The sequence below is a fragment of the Aplidium turbinatum genome, chromosome 14, assembly GCF_918807975.1.
Source record: "Aplidium turbinatum chromosome 14, kaAplTurb1.1, whole genome shotgun sequence".
Classification (NCBI taxonomy): domain Eukaryota; kingdom Metazoa; phylum Chordata; class Ascidiacea; order Aplousobranchia; family Polyclinidae; genus Aplidium; species Aplidium turbinatum.
In genome coordinates, this window is record NC_137485.1 from 17,783,682 (window position 1) to 17,803,966 (window position 20,285).

General features: G+C 40.0%; 2 protein-coding genes across 2 annotated transcripts; both read right to left on the reverse strand.

Moving 5' to 3' along the window:
- Positions 1 to 423: 423 nt before the first annotated feature.
- On the reverse strand, positions 424 to 3,152 carry LOC145782705 (dehydrogenase/reductase SDR family member 4-like). The gene has a single exon (XM_082594457.1). The coding sequence runs from the start codon at positions 1,963 to 1,965 to the stop codon at positions 1,204 to 1,206; it is 762 nt and encodes a 253-aa protein (XP_082450583.1). The 5' UTR covers positions 1,966 to 3,152; the 3' UTR covers positions 424 to 1,203.
- LOC145782950 (dehydrogenase/reductase SDR family member 4-like) lies at positions 2,035 to 8,014 on the reverse strand. The gene has a single exon (XM_082594709.1). The coding sequence runs from the start codon at positions 8,012 to 8,014 to the stop codon at positions 7,187 to 7,189; it is 828 nt and encodes a 275-aa protein (XP_082450835.1). The 3' UTR covers positions 2,035 to 7,186.
- Positions 8,015 to 20,285: the final 12,271 nt, after the last annotated feature.

Consider the following 20,285-nt stretch of genomic DNA (forward strand, 5'->3'; position numbering starts at 1 on the left):
GCAAAGGGTTTGGAGTTTAACTACAAGATTTTCATCATCATTTTCAGCCTGTGGTAGCCACTGCTGAGCAAAGGCCTTCCCCTTTTCTTGCCAAGCTAGTCGATCGTGTGTTTCTTTATACCAGTTTGTGGTTCCACATTCTACAAAAATTAGGTAAAAAAATGACGCAGTGTTTGTCTTGAAAAAAAAAGACTTGGTTGAATGCCAAACAGCTCACTTCAACAAGGTAGTTACAAAATATTTGGCGACGTGAAGTTTCCTTCCGTATGCAAGCCCCCTCCTAAAAAGTATTTTAATTAAAAAAAATCATCTCGAATACAAAAGTAGGCATACAGTAGGTGTACGCTGGATAATCCCTGTCAACGCTTCCATATGTTATTATTGAATATCTTCGTCATTTCACGAGCATTCAATTTTGGACAAGTCTTATGCTATCAACCGTTGAAAAATATTTTCCAAGAAAACGAGGGCGTAGTATTACTTCTTCTGTAAACTCTAACAAAATAGCATAGATTTAATGGTATCGCTGATTTAAAATAGTCATTTCAAATGATGATTAACAATACAAATCCGACGAATGCAGCCTAAGCTGCCTAAAATGTCGAGTTTTTGTAGCAATATGGTCACATTTTTTATTTAAATTGGGAAAAACGCTGCACCAACTAAATATGAACATGGGTGGGCTATTAAACAGAGATAGGGGCTCACTAACCAAGGTTTTGCAAGCGCCAAATAGGGCCTTGCGTGATTTAAGCTATTGAATATCGAGCTTCTACAGCAATATTGACAACATTTGTTTCATTTCAAATAGCCAAAAAACATCAAACAAACTGAAATGAATGTGCTCCTGAACTGACGTACGGGGTTACGATTGCACTGTTTTTGTAGCTGTAAGGGTAAATTTTTAACAATAGCCTCTTACGTGATAGCAAATTTCTTATTTTTACTTTATATAGGACTAGCCTACAAAGCGGTACACGCCACAAACGTAAGTCTTCCGACAATGCGCAAAACTGTATACAGTACATAGATCAGCAATTACACCTAATGAACAGTTTAATAGTGCATAGAATTACTGCTAAATAAATGGAAACTGACAAGTCACTGTGAAAAGAGTTGATATTTGACAACACTGCAATGAAAAAAAAATAAATCGTTGCAACTATAATTAAGACGATTGCATTTTCTTGTGAAAAATACTTTTCACAGTCTGCTGGCGACGCCACCTCCTACCACTACTGTTTCGCCTGTGATGTAAGATGCTTCGTCAGAAGAAAGAAACGAAACTATCCCTGCACATTCTTCCGATTTTCCAGGCCGATTCAAAGGGATAGTAGAAAGTACTTCAGGGCTTAAACCGGTGTCACCTGAGAACAAAGCATCGCTAAACTTAGTCTTGATAATGCCCGGAGCGACACAGTTGATTCGGATCTTCATTCTGGCCAGTTCACTTGTCAGTGCTTTGGTGATGCCTATAAGGGCAGTTTTACTCATTCCGTAGACACCTAGCAACTCGTTTGGTTGGTAACCAGCTATAGAAGAAGTTATCACAATCGAGCCTTTACCATCTTTGCTCATAAAGGGAATGGCTTCTTGGATCAGCATGAAATGAGACTTGACATTAATATCCATGATTTTGTCGTAGGCTGATTCTGGTGTTCCCAGTATATTTCCGAAATAAGGATTTACAGCGGCATTTGAAACCAATATATCGAGACATCCGTGTTCTTGTACAACTTTATTCAGTAAAGCTTTCCTGTCTTCGGGCTTCCCAACATGACAAGGCATTCCCGATACATTGATGTTTTCAGCAGACAATTCTGCAATAGCTCTATCTACGTTCTTTTTCTTTCTACTGCAGATCACGACATGAGCTCCTTCTTGACCGAGCTTTCGAGCAATAGCAAAGCCTATTCCTTCTGTTGAGGCAGTTACCAAAGCAACTCTACCAGAAAGTTTGGTCATATTGAGTTAATAAAATTATGGTCAAAATAGTGAGAACTTTAGCAAAGCCAATACAGCAGTAGCCTACACCTAAAAAATTAATAATTAACTTCATTATGTTAGGAATGCGTGATTTTTTGCGAGTAGAATACACAGAAAATAGTGCACCATCATCATCACACTAATCAAATGTATGACTTGTCAATTGGGATACTGAACAGCTTAGAAACGGTTGATCAATACAGCTAAGTAAAGAGTTTCCAATCACAATGAAATTCACAACTGTCACTTATCAGAGACCAAGTCCTTTAAAGAACATAAAAACAAAAACTGTGATAAGCAAATGGTTCGAAAAGTTTCACCAAAAAGTGTTTGATCTGACAATTTTGAAAACTAATAAGCTACAATCATAAATAGTAAACGAGTTGATTATTCATTCATGATAAACTGCAGTTTATAGGGGAGCAAGTCTTTTAGGCGCTGACAATTAGGCGCTGGTCTAATAGGCGCGCACACTGTGGCGTCTGGATATTTAGGTGCGGAGCACTGTGGCGCCCGGTCATTTAGGTGCTATTCCTAGTAAAGTCTGTAGATTGTAACAGCTTGGCAGCTTGCCAGAAAATTATATCATGGCTTCCGTGAGTGAAGCTGCTTAAACCGGCAATGCTTTTCACATAAAATGTTATATTGAACAGAAAAATATATTGTTGTTTTATTGATTTATTATTGTTTTATTTGTTGTTAGTCCAGGTTTGCGTTGGTGAAAGCTTTATCAATAAACTATTCAAGCTTCCGAACATTATTGGAAGTAATCCTACGGAAGTATTCCTACGTCGTAAATCATGGCAGATCCATAGTCTTTGCCTGTCCTTTTTTGGCTACGGTAATAATATAATATTTTGTGTGAAAAAGCATTGCCGGTTTAAGCAGCATCACTCACTGAAGCCATGACCAACAACGCACACGCATTAACAAAACAGCCTTGTGCTGATAGCCGGGAAGAACGCCCCTTTCTTCACAATGTCCTCTGCCCTGGCGCCTGCTGGTTTTGTTGGCTCTTTTCTTTCCACAAAGATAATTGAGTTAAACTGACTGGTAAAGCGGTGGTCGAATATCTTTGTGGCAGAATTAGTGGTGCGATACTGACGAGCCCAGCCTCATGGGCGAAACACGGTGTCTATCGCTGTCAATTCTTGCTACAAATCGGCTGCCGAGAAACATATTGTTGATTGGATGGTCTGAATGGCTAGCGTGGAAGCTACACCGTTATGGTTAGCGAATCGCAACTGCTCGCTGTACTAGTGAGTGCTCAGCCTTGTGCTGATAGCCGGGAAGAACGCCTCTTTCTTCACAATGTCCTCTGCCCTGGCGCCTGCTGGTTTTGTTGGCTCTTTTCTTTCCGCAAAGATAAGATTTAAACTGACTGGTAAAGGGGTGGTCGAATATAACCCAAGCATTCAAAAATGAACAAAGGAAAGGAATAAAATGTCTAATGTACATGGTTTAACAGCAATTAAGTAACTTCAATCATCACTATATCTCTATGTATTAATCAATCAATTGTTTCGAATTATCTTACGCTGCCTTCGCCTTGTAACGCTGTTCTTGCCCGCTCGGATCAACCTCGCTCTGCTTTCAACGCATTGATCAACACGATCCCCTGATCAACTCGATGCAGCCTCAAAATTTCCACCCCAATTTTCTACTTTTTCCTGGTAATGTAGCCTATCAGTGCCTCTAGTTTCAATCGCTAGCCTCCCCGACCCAGCTGGGCGAACCTGCGTCAACGTCTGGCCAGTGCACATCCGTGCTCGCCGAATCAAAGCTTACTCTTCTCCAGTGAGTATGTATTACAATCCCACCTATATTTTTTGTTTCTATTGATTAATCAAGCCTCTGCTCCACATTTTTATTTGAATTTTGTTTGCCACGAGAACCAAATTATCCTTAAATAGTTGACTCTCTTCCTCGTGGTAGACCCCAAATTTATCCGCTCTGCCTACTGGCAGACCGGGTATAAGAGTCAAGTACCTGCGCCGAGGTCGCGTGAGGGAGACGTGGGCGCCGCCCGGCGGTCAATTACTGCCGGTTCCAGCGTCCACACGCGACGGGTCGCCCGGCCCGTCGCAGGCCATCTTTCTGGGCAATGCAGAAAGAGCCTGTCTCCCTGGCCCGCTCCGCCATTCTAAATTTGCGGACGGGTCATGTAACGTTTTCGATCCACACTCTCCCTCCACAGGTACCTCGACTCCCCAGCCTGGCCCTCGCGACCTAAGCTGGTGGACTTACCCCTCCGGGTGCATCGTCACCCCTAAATCACGCCGCTCCCCGCCGCCGCGGGGTGTGGCAGGCCGGTTTTCTAAAGTCTTCGACCTGGCTATGTTTGTTTGTGCTCTCTCGCCGTGTCAATTATTTGTACCCGTGCGCTGTTGATGCAAATAAAACAGTTTAACACAAGTGGTGCGACACTGACAAGCCCAGCCTCATGGGCGAAACACGGTGTCTATCGCTGTCAATTCTTGCTACAAATCGGCTGCCGAGAAACATATTTTTCTGTTCAATATAATATTTTGTGTGAAAAGCATTGCCCTACGCCCCTACCTGCCAAGCTGATACAATCTGCAGACTTTACTAGGAATAGCACCTAAATGACCGGGCGCCACAGTGCTCCGCACCTAAATATCCAGACGCCTCAGTGTGCGCGCCTAATAGACGTGGACCCGTTTATAGCTTCAAATTAATGAGAAGATTGTGTGTTGTTGTTGTTGTCGTATCGGTGGTTGAAAATTTGGATTACGTGGACGGGAAGGCCAAGAAGCCAGTCTTTGTGTCCACCTTCAGGCATGCCTTTAAGTGTCTTGCAAAAGACACAGCCGCATGCTCTTGAGCGGTGTCGAACCGGCGCCCTTTCGAGTGCCGTCACAGGGCTCTCACCACTCGGCTGTACGGCCGACAGAAGGTTGGATGAACAAGAGAATTTAAAAAGGTAAACTTATGCAGGGACAGATTCTAAACTTATGACAAATGAAAACTGAAAACGATGAAAATTGAAACGCCATTCGGATTATTTTAACCACGTTATGAACTTCTTCTGTAATGAACTTCAAGTGTAGAATTTAACAGCCATGCAAATGACATACTTATTACTGCCATCTTATAATCAACATCGAAAGCAGTGTCTGACCTTTAACAGTGCTGATGTAGCACTAGGTAGTAGGTAGGTATGTAAAAATGTAATTAATCATTGGATAATGAATCTAGTGATTTCACATTAGACAAAAACTGGTTAGAAAAATATATATACCTCAACACATGATTTCCAAGATAACTTGCATATAAGATCAAAAAACACGGTAGTGCAGTAAAATTGAGCTAAGTTTTCATTTAAAAAAGTCGTCATTTGCATAAATCATCATTTTTGAAACAAAATTTCCTTTATTTCGTCTATCATTGATTAGTTTGAATGAAAGTTTCAGTCAGTACTGCAGTCAGTCTAGACTCTAAACGCACTATTGCCTTGACTATGTTCAGTGTACAGTTGTACACGTATATTATTTCTAAGCTATTCATGACACAACAACCCCAAATCAAAACCCAACAATACAAGACTAAAGCATGTTTTCTGCAGTGAAAGCTTGATAAAAGCATGATAATTTTCTCAGAAAGAATTAAATCGGTTCAAACAACAGAACACTGATGGCTTATGAGGGATTGTGACCTAGCTTAAAAACATCAATTAAAATGCATAAGTATTTCACTGACTTATTAACAGGTTCAGCTATTTCATGAAAATGTCGCTTGTTTGAACTCCAATCGATAGCAGCAGGATCATATGGGTGTTTGGTGATTAATTAAACCTTGTAGCAAATCAGATTTAACAGACAATTATTAGTTAAGAAAAAGCAATTAACAGCTTTGGATTTTTTTGAATGAACCAAATCATACAGATCATATCACAATAGCAACAATACATAATAACATGTGAATGATGCTGAATTCCTCATTGTTCAAAAGCACCACAAAAATGTTTGAGTAAAACTATTGTTCAGATCGAAGTGGTGCAAGGTTGCAAGCATCCACGACTGCAATAGTTTTTTTTTTTTTATAAAAAAAAACTAGAAAGTCAAAATCATAAACAAGTTTGCTGGAGAACAATACATTAATTGCCAAAATAATACAGTGGTATCTGAGTTATAGCTTAGCATAGCAGACATAGCTTAAAAAACATCAACCAAAATGCATGAAGTATTTCACTGACATAATAAGAGCTGGGCAAAGTTCAGGGAATGTGGGGAAATGTTGTATGGCAGAAAATTTTCACTAAGGATGAAAGGGAAAGTATATCGGAGCTGTGTGCGGCCTGCAATGCTATATGGTAGCGAGACATGGATATTGAGAGAGAGTGAACTGGCAATCCTGAGAAGAACGGAAAGGTCAATGGTGAGAGCAATGTGTGGGGTGAAAACGAGAAGGGAAAAAAGGACTGAAGAATTGTTGGATATGCTAGAGATGAGAGAGACCATAGACCAACTAGCAAGGGCAAATGGAGTAAGATGGTATGGACATGTGATAAGGAGGGAGGAAGGAAGTTTTCTTAGAAAGGCACTAGATCTAAAGGTGGATGGGAAGAGGAAACGCGGTCGTCCAAGAAGAACGTGGAAACAACAAGTGAAGGATGAATTTAAAAAAGTCGGACTGAAGGAGGAAGATGCAAGGGACAGAGTGAAATGGAGAAAAGGGATTAAAACAATTGCTGCGCGGAAACAATCGGCCACCCCCACTAGTGGGGAACAAACCGACGATAGATTATGATGATGATGAATAAATCAACAAGTTCAGTTATTTCTCGAAAATATCATTTGTTTGCACTTCAATATCGATAGCAGCAGGATCAGACTGCTGTTTAGTGATGTTATCTTGTAGCAAACCAGACTAAACTGAGACTGTATCAAACTGTCACATGACCTAAGTCACCAGCCATCTCTACCATGTTAATTGAAGAATTCAGCTGAGAAGGCTTGTGAAAATAACACCATAGAATAAGTACTACTCAGTACTCAGTGAAATCATTTTCCACAAGAATTCAAAATTTACTGTTAAGAGAGCTTCATAAAGATATTTAAAACGTAATACCTCAAGATGGCTTGAGAGCTGCAAGATGTCACAAGCTGATTGCAGGCAACACTAAAAGTTAATTTCAATTATTGAATAGTGCAAGACAAATAGTGTAACTGTTAAACTGTTACATTCTAGACTTCATACCCCCAGCCACAACTATTGTTTCTCCAGTCATATAAGAAGCTTCATCAGAGCACAAGAAAGAAACAATACCACCACAATCTTCTGCATTTCCTAACCTGTTCAATGGAATTTTATCAAGAATTGTTTTCTCCAATGCTTTGTCTTTCCAAAGAGCACCACTAAATTTTGTTTTTATGATACCAGGAGCAATGCAGTTAATTCGAATATTCATTGCACCAAGTTCAGAAGTAAGTACTTTTGTCAAAGCTACTAATGCAGTTTTACTGACTGAGTACATACCAAGGTATTCAATAGCATCGAAAGCTGCAATAGATGAAACAATCACAATAGAACCACCATCACGTTTTTGAATTAATGGAGTCGCTTCCTTAATTAAACAAAATGTTGACTTGACATTGATGTCATAAATTTTATCTAAAGCAGCTTCTGGTGTATCCAGAGTTTTTCCAAAGTAAGGGTTGACTCCTGTGTTGGGCACAACGATGTCCAATCCGCCATAATCAGCTACAACTTTTTCCAGTAAATCTTTGCGATCAGACTCCTTTCCAACATGGCAAGTCATGCCTGACACATTTAGATTTTCAGCTTTCAAAGTGTCGACAGCCTTGTTGACATTTTCTAACTTTCTGCTGCTGATTACAACATTAGCACCATCTTGTCCCAACTTTCGAGCAATCGCAAAACCAATCCCATCTGTTGATGCTGTAACAATTGCTGTTTTTCCACTCAGCCTTCCACAAAATTGGCTAGATGTGCTGAAGCAAGGTCCTGATTTTGCAATTAGTGAGTTGAACAATTGTCTAATCATGATTAACTTTCAAAACTTCTAAAACCTTTTAAAAAAACAATGACAAAAAAACTCATAAAAACACAGTTTGTGTTTTTGATGGAAATGTAAATTGTTCAACTAGAGATTTTTGCAAGGCATGTCCCATTAAATAACAGGAACTATGCCATAACCCTTATTATTTGGTCTATGCCTTTTCACAAGCTGCTTTTTTCATACAGTGGGCTATGGTTACTACATATGGCAGCAGGCCCGTAGCCAGACCACAAAGCAAAGGGGGGGCCAACTTTTTTTTAGGGGGGGCCGAAAAAATTGAAATGATTTTGGCATTTTAACCTCTCAAATATCGATATCCACAAAAATTGCAATATATCAGATTAGTGTTAAGGCCAACACTGGTCTCTTATTTTATTTGGTAGTTAAAGCACGGCAACCATATTACAATGACCAACATAACACAGCAGCCCAGCGGCGGGGGGTCTGGGGGGCCTCCCCCAAAAAATTTTGAAAAATTACTTTGAATTTGGTGCATTCTGAGAGCATTTTCAACAAAAAATTTGGGTATGAATATTCTTGTAAAATGGTGCTGTCCGGTAGCATAGCAAAAGGATAAGATCGTGTTTTCTTCGACATTTTTCGGAAATAAAGCTAAGTCTCTATGTTTTCTTGTTGCTAATTCCTGGCTGAGATATTTGAATGTTTGGTATTGGCAAAACTCGCTCTTTTAGTGCAGTTTCGTTTAAAATTAGGCAAACTTTGTTTTGCAGACATAGAGACTGAAAGCATCATTTTCAATATCGTGACGTCACACGCGTGCCAAAAGGGGGCGTTGTAACCCAAAAAACCCCCCTTGGCTACGCCACTGCATGAGCTAGTCTATTGCAATTGCAGTCGCGGATGTTTGGATGCAAACCGTCTCACAAACAAGTCTAAATCGATAGATTTCGATACAGAATGTTCAAAGGCCATAAGCACCAAGTTTTCCTGTCTTGGTTGTAACATGCTCCGTCTAGTGGGAGCGTCAACCCTTGTTAACACTGAGAATCCACACTCACAAACGGCAGTGCTAGATCCAAATGTAGCAATATCTGCTAATCATTATAATTTATAATAATCATTATAATGGTAGCTGTTGCTCGAGAATGTTGGGATTTTGCCAGGGGGGGCGAGGCCCCTCCTGGCCCCCGGCTGGCTACGGGCCTGTACCCGTATGGCAGCCATAGCCTTTGGGGCTATGGCCTCCAGGTCACTCGAACATAACGTTTGTCTTTTAGCTTTACCAATTCAACAACAAACAATGCCTTGTTTAATAGCCTATTTTTCTATATCGACTCTAGTGGAATACTAATAGTTGATACACAGCCTGTGCACAAATCTCCATGAGACCTCAGTTCGACACATCTTAGATACCTGCATAATAATAAAGCCTACTTTGTTAAAGTACCGTACCCAACTTTTGGTATTGGACTGAAGAAATTTTGCAAAAATAACATTCCAACTTTGTTTTGCTATTATTCCGGGTGACAAAATGGGTTTTAAACTTAATCAAACTTTCAAAACCACAAACAAATCGAGGCCAAAAATTTCAGTAAGATTGTTAGCTACTTGCTTACAGTCTGATTGATTGAATCTTTATCCTCGGACTGGTAAAGCTACTTTGAGAGCTGAATCCTGGCAGTTTCGCATTCTTGTAGAGGCTTTGAACAACTGTTGCAGGTCACCGAGATTGACAGAGTGATGTTTCCGATTGTTGAAGGGTTGTTGCTGGGGAATTATTCCATCCATTAGATGCCGCTAAATGGAAAGCAGTCTTTAACATGCGTTGCTCAAGCAAAAACCCTGAGAGTCAAACCAGCACCGCTTGATCTTGAAGCTTCTTTGATTGAACAAATTTTAACTTCCTTTTTCTTATTTTTTTCCACTTCTCTAAGGCAGCCAAAAGCTTTATACTATTACGAGTCAGCACGAAGAGAAAAAATCTGATTTTTGAAAGATTTCAGTCAGACAGCAATAATTGCGAAATTTTGCAAATGTGACAAATTGTGCCGCAACTTCAGGTAGCGATAGATGTACTGCATTTAATTCAAACCAGCTCATTCAAAGATTTTGTGTTTTTGCTGCTACCAACTGTCTTTTGACATAGTATTTCTGACCGGCATCTTTCACTGTTGTAACTTCCAATCACTGTGAAATCCGCAAGTCATCACTGAGTTACAAAATGCAAATTTGCAAACCTTGCAAATCGCAATCCCAAACTCCGCAAGGGTTCAGAGTTGCCAGGTTGGCAGTTTTCCCTCCAAATTGAGGGTTTCTTTTGACCTTGACAGTAGCAGTTTTTTGGGTTCCTTAAATGTGTTAATATTTGTTTGTTTTTGTTTGTTTATCTTAATCCTGCATTGCAGGAAAGCGGACTTGAGCGCTACGCATCGATGTACGCCTTCCGACATAGGCTACACCTGACCCACGCTGCAGCCGACGGCAATGTCTGTTTCCGGTTGTCTATTTTACTTATTATGACTTAAATTTGGTACTACCCATTACTCGAAATCGATCACTGGGTAAAGGCAATTATCATAAAGTTTCTTGCCCAGAGAAACAACAGCAATTGCGGTTAGTACCGTATTGTTGTTCAGTCCAGTTGTTCTTATTTCTGACCATCACAGCAAAAGCAGTAGGCAACACGTCAACAAAGCAAAGGTCGAGAAAAAGGTAGAAGCGTCAAAACGGAAACGTTAAAACGTGCTTGTAACCGAAATAAGTTGTTAAGTTGAAAGGATTTGGCACGGTCGCAACATCTTCTTGTATTGCCATCTATAAAAACCAATCAAAACCTCTGCTTTGTTGGCCATGGCTGTTTGTGAGATCATCATCATTTTGTAATGTCAGCGAAGGCTTTTCCATTTTCCTACCAATCTAGTCGATCGTGAGTATTTATGTACCAGTTTGTTGTTCCATATTCTTTGTTAATCTCGACCTTCCGTCTCAATATTGGCTTTCCGCTTTTGTGTTTGTTTTTCTAGGGTGTCCAAGTTGTTAATTTATTAGTCCACCTGTTGTCCTGATGTTTTGCTACATGACCTACTCAAGACCATGTTAGTTTTTTGATAGCTATCACAATATCCCCAAATTTTGTTTGATTTGAAGTTTAGTCTATTCAGCAGATTTTTGTCTTGCCATGTTAAACCCATCATAATTTGTTCATGTGCGTTTTGCTTTGGTTTCAATTCAAGAATTAACTTTTTGTAAGCTTTTTTTGTAATATAAACGCATTGGAACAATGTTGTGAAATATTGAGTGTGGATGATTAAGTAGGCTACTTAGTAGGTCTACTTAGCCTATACCAGAGCCACTATGGGCTCTGATAATACTATAATACTGTGGATAAAACGAACTGTTGAATTTTTTTCTGTCAAATTATTTTTAATTGTAAAAACTTTACAATTTTGTGAAGTGGGCATAATTACCGCGATGGTAGCAAATACATACCTATATGCTTTGGCTCCTTTTCGGCTACTTACAAAAATGTGGCTTGTATTTGGGTGGATATTATTTTGCATGATTGTAACGCATTGTAACAGGCTTGCCAGATTGACTCTTTTGGAGCCAAATTTGTGAAATTTGGCCCTTTTTAGAGGTAGTTGGCGCTAAAAAAATTGTTTGGCCCATTGGCCCTTTGTTTTCAATATTTGGCTCTTTTTGGAAGCAGTTGGCACATACTATCAAACTAGCTATTTAAATAAATGTCTTTCGGAAATTGAGACTGAAATGTGTTATTACGATTTTTCAGACATTTAGCTGACAATGATTATGCCAATGCCAAAGATTCGAGTGGAAACATTGTAGAAGATGAAGATTTGGAATTGTTCTTGTAGAGTAGACTGTGTTGTTGTAATGTTGTAACGTTGTTAAACGCTATTGTGTATTATTAACAACCAGAGATGTACGTAGGCTATACGCCGCAAAGTCTACGCCGCATACTTGCGGCGTAGACTTTTTGTTTACGCTAACGCTTGCGACCACATTTATTTGGATAGTTTGCGCTTGAGGCTACGCCGTAAAGTTTTCGCTATTTTTTAGCGCATAGCGTCAACGCATACTTTTTAATGTATTTTTTCGCTACAACACGCCAATACCTTCCAGCGCTACAGTTGAAAGAATGTTTTCAATGGGCAAAGACCTATTGGAGCCAAAACACAGCAAAATGTCAGATGAACACTTTCAGATGTTTGTGTATCTTCGTAGAAATTCAAAATAAAACTTGCTTGTTTCGAGTGGTTTATACCGTGCGAATGTTTGGCACCTGGCAAACAAAATTAGTTTACGCTAGTGTATGCGCTGACGCTGACGCCGCCACCTTATTTTACAAGTTACGTTGACGCATACGACGTATGCTTTTTCGAACGTTTGCGTTTACGCTGACGGCGTCAATATTTTTTGTATGCGCGTACATCACTGTTAACAACGTTATTAACATTTACTTTAACATTAACGTTAACATTTACATTAACGCTTACTCAACATTCAATAGAATTCACAGGTGCGAAAACATGGAAAGAATTTCCTTCTTCACTTAGAAAGACTGATAACTTACAAACTCACTTTTTATTCACAAACCAAAACAACATTTAAGCAAAACGGACACGCAATAGAAAGAGAACGTAGAAAGGATTTCTTGCATTCTTGTGAAGACTTCAGTAGAAATCCGAAATTATTTACAAAAGATTAGGCTTAGGCTACCTAACAATGATATCGATTGCTTGTGCTGTACTTTTATGTTTGTAGTCTAGATATTAACAGCAAACGCAATACTCCATAATCAACACGACACGTCGCGCAAAAGGGATGAGAGCTTCATCAACACCATCAGGACATCATCATGTCGGCAGCGGCAGCGGTGTCGGCAGCGGTGGCCGAGTGGTTAGCGCGTTGGGCTCGCAGTCGAGAGCCTGCATGTTCGACTCCAGCCACCCGCCCTTGCTGTTGTTTCTCTGGGCAAGAAACTTTACGATAATTGCCTCTACCCAGTAATCGATTTCGAGTAATGGGTAGTACCAAATTTAATTCATAAGTAGAGTAGACAACCGGAAACAGACATTGCCGTCGGCTGCAGCGTGGGTCAGCGGTCAGGTGTATGTCGGAAGGCGTACACCGATGCATAGCGCTCAAGTCCGCTTTCCCGCAATGCAGGATAAAGATAAACAAACAAATAAACAAACAAACAAATTTACCAGCTCATCCATTCCATCACTCACCAGGACAAGAAACAATAACTTAAACTGGATGTCAAACCTCAATCGTCTTAGGCTACTGTGTGATGTGCAGTCTAACCATAGAAAGAGCTCAACACCTGCTCTCCTGGGCCACATTGAAACGGGCTTTTGCCTGAGGATGGGTTTCTTTTATGTCCGGTTTTCTTTCTCCATCCTATTATTATTATTATTATGACTGCTCATCCACATCAATATTGGAACTGGCAAATTCAATCCACAACACTTTTCATTAGGCTGTCATTCATTACTACATGTGTGCTTCTCTGTTTTTGTTTTATTTTTTGCTATTTGTTTTTTTGGGTTTTGTGGCCGTGTTAACTACTGATATATAGGAAGGTGGGGTTAGTTGAGTCAGTGGGTTAGCTGAGTCAGTGGGTTAGTTGAGTCAGTGGGTTAGTTGAGTCACCATTGTTTTCTGACTAACCAAGCATGACTTTGTGAAGATTAATTGCTAGAAACAATAAGCATTATGGGTAATTGCGTCCATCTTGCTTTAGCAGCCGTGCAAGTTATACAGGTTATAGAGTCAGCAAAATGCCATTTTTTGGACTAAAAAGTAAATATTTTCAGCTCAAAGTTGATTGGGATGCTGAAGCTATGCTAGGCGTAAGCGAAGATAGCGTCAAAGTTTCATATAGTTTATAGCTATCTTAAGCACAGTACATTTGTGTAAGACCGATAAAGCTTTACGTATAGATAATATGTTCAATAATTGTCACGAGGAAGGATTGGGGTTGGTTGAGTCAATAGCTGCAGGGCTAGTTGAGGCAGTGACTCAACTAACCCTACCTCAAGTTGCAGGCTGCTGAAATCTTACTTCTGAATTTGAATTGCTAAACGTGAATTATGAAATCAGGTACTTGGACAAAATGAGCTATTATTTGATTAAAATTATCCATTAGGCCTACTTTTCTGTTTAGTTTTACACCCTCACACATCTCATTAATTACAGCCTTTGGACAGGGCTGTGTATGGCCCGTTTAAGGCCTACTACAACAAAGCATTGAGTTCCTGGCAAATAAATAATCCTGGAAAGGTTTGTAGTAAGCACAGGTGGGCACCCGCTACTTTTAAAGTAGCGCGCTACCCGCTACCGCTACTTGGGGCGCTACCGCTACCCGCTACCAATTTACAAAAGTAGCGCGCTACCCGCTACCGATACTCGGACCAAAGTAGCGCGCGCTACCGCTACTTCTTCCGCTACTTTTGTCTAAAATGACACTGGGAAACACTCTTGAAGTCCCTAGTGACGCAAAAATGACCTTGAAACGAATGTTATCATTCGTTTACGCTGTCATTTTAACGTCGTTATAGAAAACACATTCTAAGTGAAATTTATTGTTACGTATCTTTCAAAAACACGAGCATTTCAAAATGAGAGTCACCAAGTCCTGCCCGCTTTTTTGGACCCTAAGTCCAGCACATCTTTTCCAACAGAGAAAAGTCTCTCCACCGCAGCACTGGAAGGAATGGGAGTGTTGTATTTAATGAACAGATGTTTTAACTCGGTATTCAAAAAGCTCAAGGACTTGCTCTTGTCCGAAAAAAAGGCGTCCACAATTGCTGCTTCCTTCTGCACCGACGTTTCACGGGATGGCGCAAACACTCCAAAAATACATCCTCGGAGTCATGACTGATGTTGGTGTCACTCTTCTCGGTATCAACCTGGCTTGATGTCTCCCGCAACAGTCGAATTACATCTGTCTTGACTTTTTCTCGCAGTGCGTCAGCATCATCCGTGGAAACGTAGTGCAGAAATTGTAGCCACGACGTCTTGAAGGAGGGATGAAGACATGATGCCATAACGCATTTCATGTTGTTGAAGCACTTGTTGAATCGTTTCTTCACCCCTTCAAGGACTTTCATTTTCAACTCCTCACAGGTCACAAGATCACTGATCTCGGTCAATTTCTTCCCGTAAATTGTGATAGTTGGAAGCAAGACTCCGTAATATGCCTTGGACTCGCCCTGGAGAATGTCTAAAGCCTAGCAGATAGGCTTCATCACACGGAGATATTCGCCGAAGAAGTTGACGTCAGCTAGAAAAGACCGAAACTTTGCAACCAAGCCGATTATATAGCTGCTTGACCACGCCAGTATTGCAAAAAAACAAGCATTTTTTTCAATTTAATTTAAAAAGTAGCGGGTAGCGGGAGTGCGACTGAACAAAAGTAGCGCCTCTCCCGCTACCGCTACTTTGTAAAAAAATAGCGCCGCTACTGCAGCCGCTACTCCAACTAAAAAGTAGCGCCGCTACCGCTACTTTTACCAAAAAAGTAGCGCCGCTACAAAAGTAGCGCGCTACTGCCCACCTCTGGTAGTAAGTTATATATGATGTGGCTGAAGCCTATGAAAATGCTTTTTCCCACAAAAATATTGCTGCCGGTTTTGAGACAACAGGGATAGGCCTATATCCTTGTGTACAGAGACATTTTCACTGACATAGATTTTGCTTCATCAGAAATGACCAACCGACCTTTAGAGTTACGTGTTGGGATTCCAGCTGAAAACTGTGCTTCAGAAATCAATGAACACGCCAATCAGTTGTCCACAACCTTCGAAACACCTAACATTAGTGCTGCACATCAAGCTTGTTCCAGCGTAACTTCTGCTCGGAATTCAGATAATTCAGAGACCACTTATGTGTCTCCAATGGAAATACTTCCAATTTTGCCAAATTTGGTTCGCAAAGCAATACAATGTGGCTCGCGGGAAAAGCATGAAAAGTATTAGATTTCACGTCACTAATTTCGATAGAATGTGTGAAATTTGGGTCTAGGCGGTATGAAGACTTTTCTTTAGAGAAATGGCATGAAGTAGGGCAAAATCGAGAGAAATTAGGACCTGGTTGCGGTAAAGACCTATTTTTATTTTCTTAGAGAAACAACATAAAGTCGGGTAAAATAACCGAGGAAAATTTGGGTCTGGTTGCAGTGAAGACTCTTTTTTCAGGGAAAGACTGTGGAAACGAGCGAATTTGGGGCCATGTGGCCCGCCTGGTAAGTTATTGTTAATAATTTTTGTGGCCCACAGAACAAAGTAGGTTATTCCCCACTCCTGAATACAATAAACGTTCATTGATGGTATAGATCAGAGGTGCCAGATGGGAGCGATGCCCAATATAGACCCAAAAACTTATGCATCTCATAAATGCCATTGCGCCTCAACAAACCCCACCCACTGACTCAACTAACCCTGCCTGCGGGGTTGGTTGAGTCAAACGGTGCTCTATGTTTGAGGTAATAAAAATGGCAATTAAACATGAGATAGCGTTTTGATAAATGGGTAGTAGCAAGCATACTTCATTACCTTTGTTTCACTTAGAGTTTCATAGGTGTATCTACAATAGGTAAAAAAATATAAGGAAAAATCTGAAACATGACTCAACTAACCCCACCTTCCCCTAGCCTACTACTACATAATTTTTCATTCAGGCACGTTTTAAACCTTTCAAGGTTTTGCCACCTTTTCCCGTTCGTTAACGTGCTGGTAGGTTTATATCAGTTTTTGTAGTTAGTATCTTTTTCGTCCCGGACGCGTTAATGACGAAAAATAAAATGATTGATTGATTGATTGATTTGGCTCTTTTTTACCCAGTTTGGCCCTTTTTTCGACATTGTTTGGCTCTTTTTCTCACAAGTTGTCTGACAACCCTGCATTGTAACGCATCTTTCACCACTTGTTAGGCTAAGTTCCTGATCTTTTACTGAGTGAGCCACGTTTGGAAATGCCAAAAAAAGAAACACAGCAGCAAGATATTCGCTGTTGTTTTCTTCGTTACGATAAATAATTATTAAAAAAACAACTGAAAGTAAAATAGCCAGGCTCTTTGTTACTGGAAGCTACCGCCAGTAGCGCACGCAGGGAGAGAGATCGTTGGACTCAGGACCGAGTTTAGGAGGGGAATAGGGTGCAGTTGCCCCAGGCCCCCTTTTGAAGGGCCCCCTGACGTGGAAAAATGTGATTTTATGTTATTATTTTCTCTCAGCCTTTAAAGTTTCAGAAAAATGCCTCCTTTTTTTCAAGGTTAATTTTTAGTCATAAGGTGGGGACTGAGCTTGGCGTAAAGGTAGGCATATTAGCAACGGTGTAGGTGTAAGCAGGCGCGGATTTATGGGGGGAGGCCCAGGGGGCCCGGGCCCCCCCCCCGAAATTTTGTGAAAAATTGTATGTTTCCGCATCAAATGGTTTGATATGCTTCTAAACAGCTGATATTAGTCCCTCGGCATCACAATTGATGAAAATGGTTGTTTTAATGTCTATTTTCTAGCATATCGTATATGTCGTAGTATCATTGTTCATATCTGTTTAGCTTTTTCTTTCTTTTTAATTGATTTTCAAATTTTCTGGCCCCCCCGAAAAACTCTTAGATTCGCGCCTGGGTGTAAGTAACCTTGTAAACCTTTTGGCTCGAAAAACTTTTTTGCACGGGGTCCCCCATCAGTTAAACTCGCTCCTGGTTGGGTTCCTTCTTCTTCGTTTCTTTTTTTAAACGTTTCATTAATTAACATAGCCCAACATAACAAGTAGCCTACCTTATGTTAGAATGTATTTCTCAGCAGTCGAGTGTAGCAAGAACTAGCAGCGATAGACACGTGTTTCGCCCACGAGACTGGGGTCATCAGTATCGCATTGACCTTTCAAAGACACGAGTTGTCTATTAATGTCATGTAAGAAAAATGTAAAATAGAAACAACCCCATCCTGCGTACGCTATTGGCTGCTGATGTAAAAGCACTTTTGTAAGTAAACTCGCTATAACGAAAATCGGAAAGTCTTCTCGAAATTCAGTGCAATCTCGTTTCACAACGAAAGCGAAATGTCATGTTTTCCTGCTGCTTTAATAATAAACCAAATCAATCCTTTCAACTTCGATTTCTTTGTTGATTCATAAGCAGCTAAACGCTTTACTTTGTTGATTTTCTCGCAAATGCATCACCGATTGAAACCGCGCAGCTGACTCGAATTGAAAGAACTCTTAATCTGTCAAAGCTTATCATATTAATTTTCATACGTATTTCTATAAAGCCATTTTATTGATGATGAAATACATGAAAAATGAACAGGGGTGGAAACAAAGTACACTTAAATACGATTGTTAGCAAACACGGAAACACCCCAGGCAGCAAACCAACCAATTGTTACATTGATTTGCTATCTGGCACATGATCACTCGACGTACAAATGCAACGTGCAATTGACTTCACCAGAGATATTCTCAAATATGGAAGCCTCAATGTATTGTATTACAATGTATGTTGTTCAATGTATGTTGTGCATCATGCAACCTAGACGTGACTTGTTCAGATGCCAGCGCATCAATCCATGTATGTTTAAAACAGAATGTCAACATGCGGCCAGTTCGTACAAAGGATCGAAACTGATGTTCTCAAATCTTCAAGTTGATATTGGCAACTACAGTTAAAATATCGCTTTACTTAAATGATGACGTTTGCATTACAAGTTGTTTGCCATTGCAGGCTACAATCGATATTGGAATACGACAAAAGTCCTAATTTAGTGTCAATCTATGGTTGTTCGCATAGGCCTAGCAACGTCGCATTGGAGTCAGAGATAGCATTCAAGATGAAACAAAATATCATCGACAACTTCCCATGCAGTAACTTCCTTCGAATTGATTTTATTAATCGTCAAATGGATAAATATGAGATACAAGAGAGTACTACTCTAAACGGAATGAATTCGATTATTGCAGAGCTTTCGCCATTTACCTTTGGCCTCATCAGCACATTTTAGATTCAAATAAAGCCAATTTAAATGAAAAAATACCCATAAAACCACAATTGTGTGGCAAAAACTGCACAATAAAATCGAATTCGTTAAGTTAAAGTCGACTCTCTTTGCACTACCATAGTCGAGCTTGCATATCTGAACACAAGAATGCAAATAAGTCTGGTGAAGCAAGTCAAGCTGGTTTTTAAGTTCACTTTATCCAAAGTGTGGAAATCTTTAACGATGGCCAAAAAAAGTACCATGTGGGCAAATCACATGGTCGTGACTCTCCAGAGAGTAAAATCCGTCATTTGTACATTGTATTAATATAGGCCTCTAATCTCCCGGCGGCCATCGCCTCCGAAAAGTTGTTAAACTGGCTACCGCGCCGGTAGGCCATGTTTGGTCGACGGCTTCCACAAGCAAACACTTTTTTACTCCGTTGATATATTTGAAAGCGTTTTCTCCAATTCGCAATGTTTGTTTCACAAACAAGCCAAAGTCTCTCACACGCTGACGAAAAAAAACGCCAATAAAAAGTCTGAGAGTTCGCAAAAGTCTGAGAGTCGATCTATAAAAACTCGAGGACTAGCTACATGGAAAGCAGTGAATTTAAATACAACTGCAAATATGTTTCAGGACCTTGTTCTTACATGAGTGAACACAAAAACACGATGCAGTAGAACTCGTCTAATCCATCAGTTTACTAACTAAACCTTTGCGACTTCACATCTCTCACTCCAAAGTTGAGAGTGCAGGTAATAAAGAGTAAAAACATTTGTGATGTCACAGATACTATGCACTATATATCATATTATTTAAAGCCTGTTTGGAAAAGCGAGCAATCACAGGCAAAGAATTTTAGATAGCTGATACAGTAGGAGAATTGTTTTTCATGTTATCAAGATATTATAGCTCTCAAACTTACGATGTAAAACATTTTTTTATTGTGATTTCAATTAAGTTATTTTAGTATGAAGAATAATATTAGAGGCTAAAGAGCTTATTACTAATGTGAGCTTAGTTTCTCTTCTAAGACTAACATTAGAATTAGAATATATTAATATCATATTATCAACGAATTTTTAATGAACTAAAATTGTCGGGGGGAATTTAGATTTGAAAGTCGTCTAAAAGGGTGCACACTACACAGGATAAAAAAGGTTGGAAACCACTGAATTAACGGATTTTCAAAAACACGAATCTTTACCGAATTTTTTTTATTTTGGTTACCGGGCGGGAGACTTTAGCCGCCGGGAAAAAGCTCTGGTAGGCCATGCTTGCGCACCA

Excerpts from the sequence above, each read along its gene's own strand:
- LOC145782705 (XM_082594457.1), bottom strand. The coding sequence starts at position 1,965 with ATGACCAAACTTTCTGGTAGAGTTGCTTTGGTAACTGCCTCAACAGAA.
- LOC145782950 (XM_082594709.1), bottom strand. The coding sequence starts at position 8,014 with ATGATTAGACAATTGTTCAACTCACTAATTGCAAAATCAGGACCTTGC.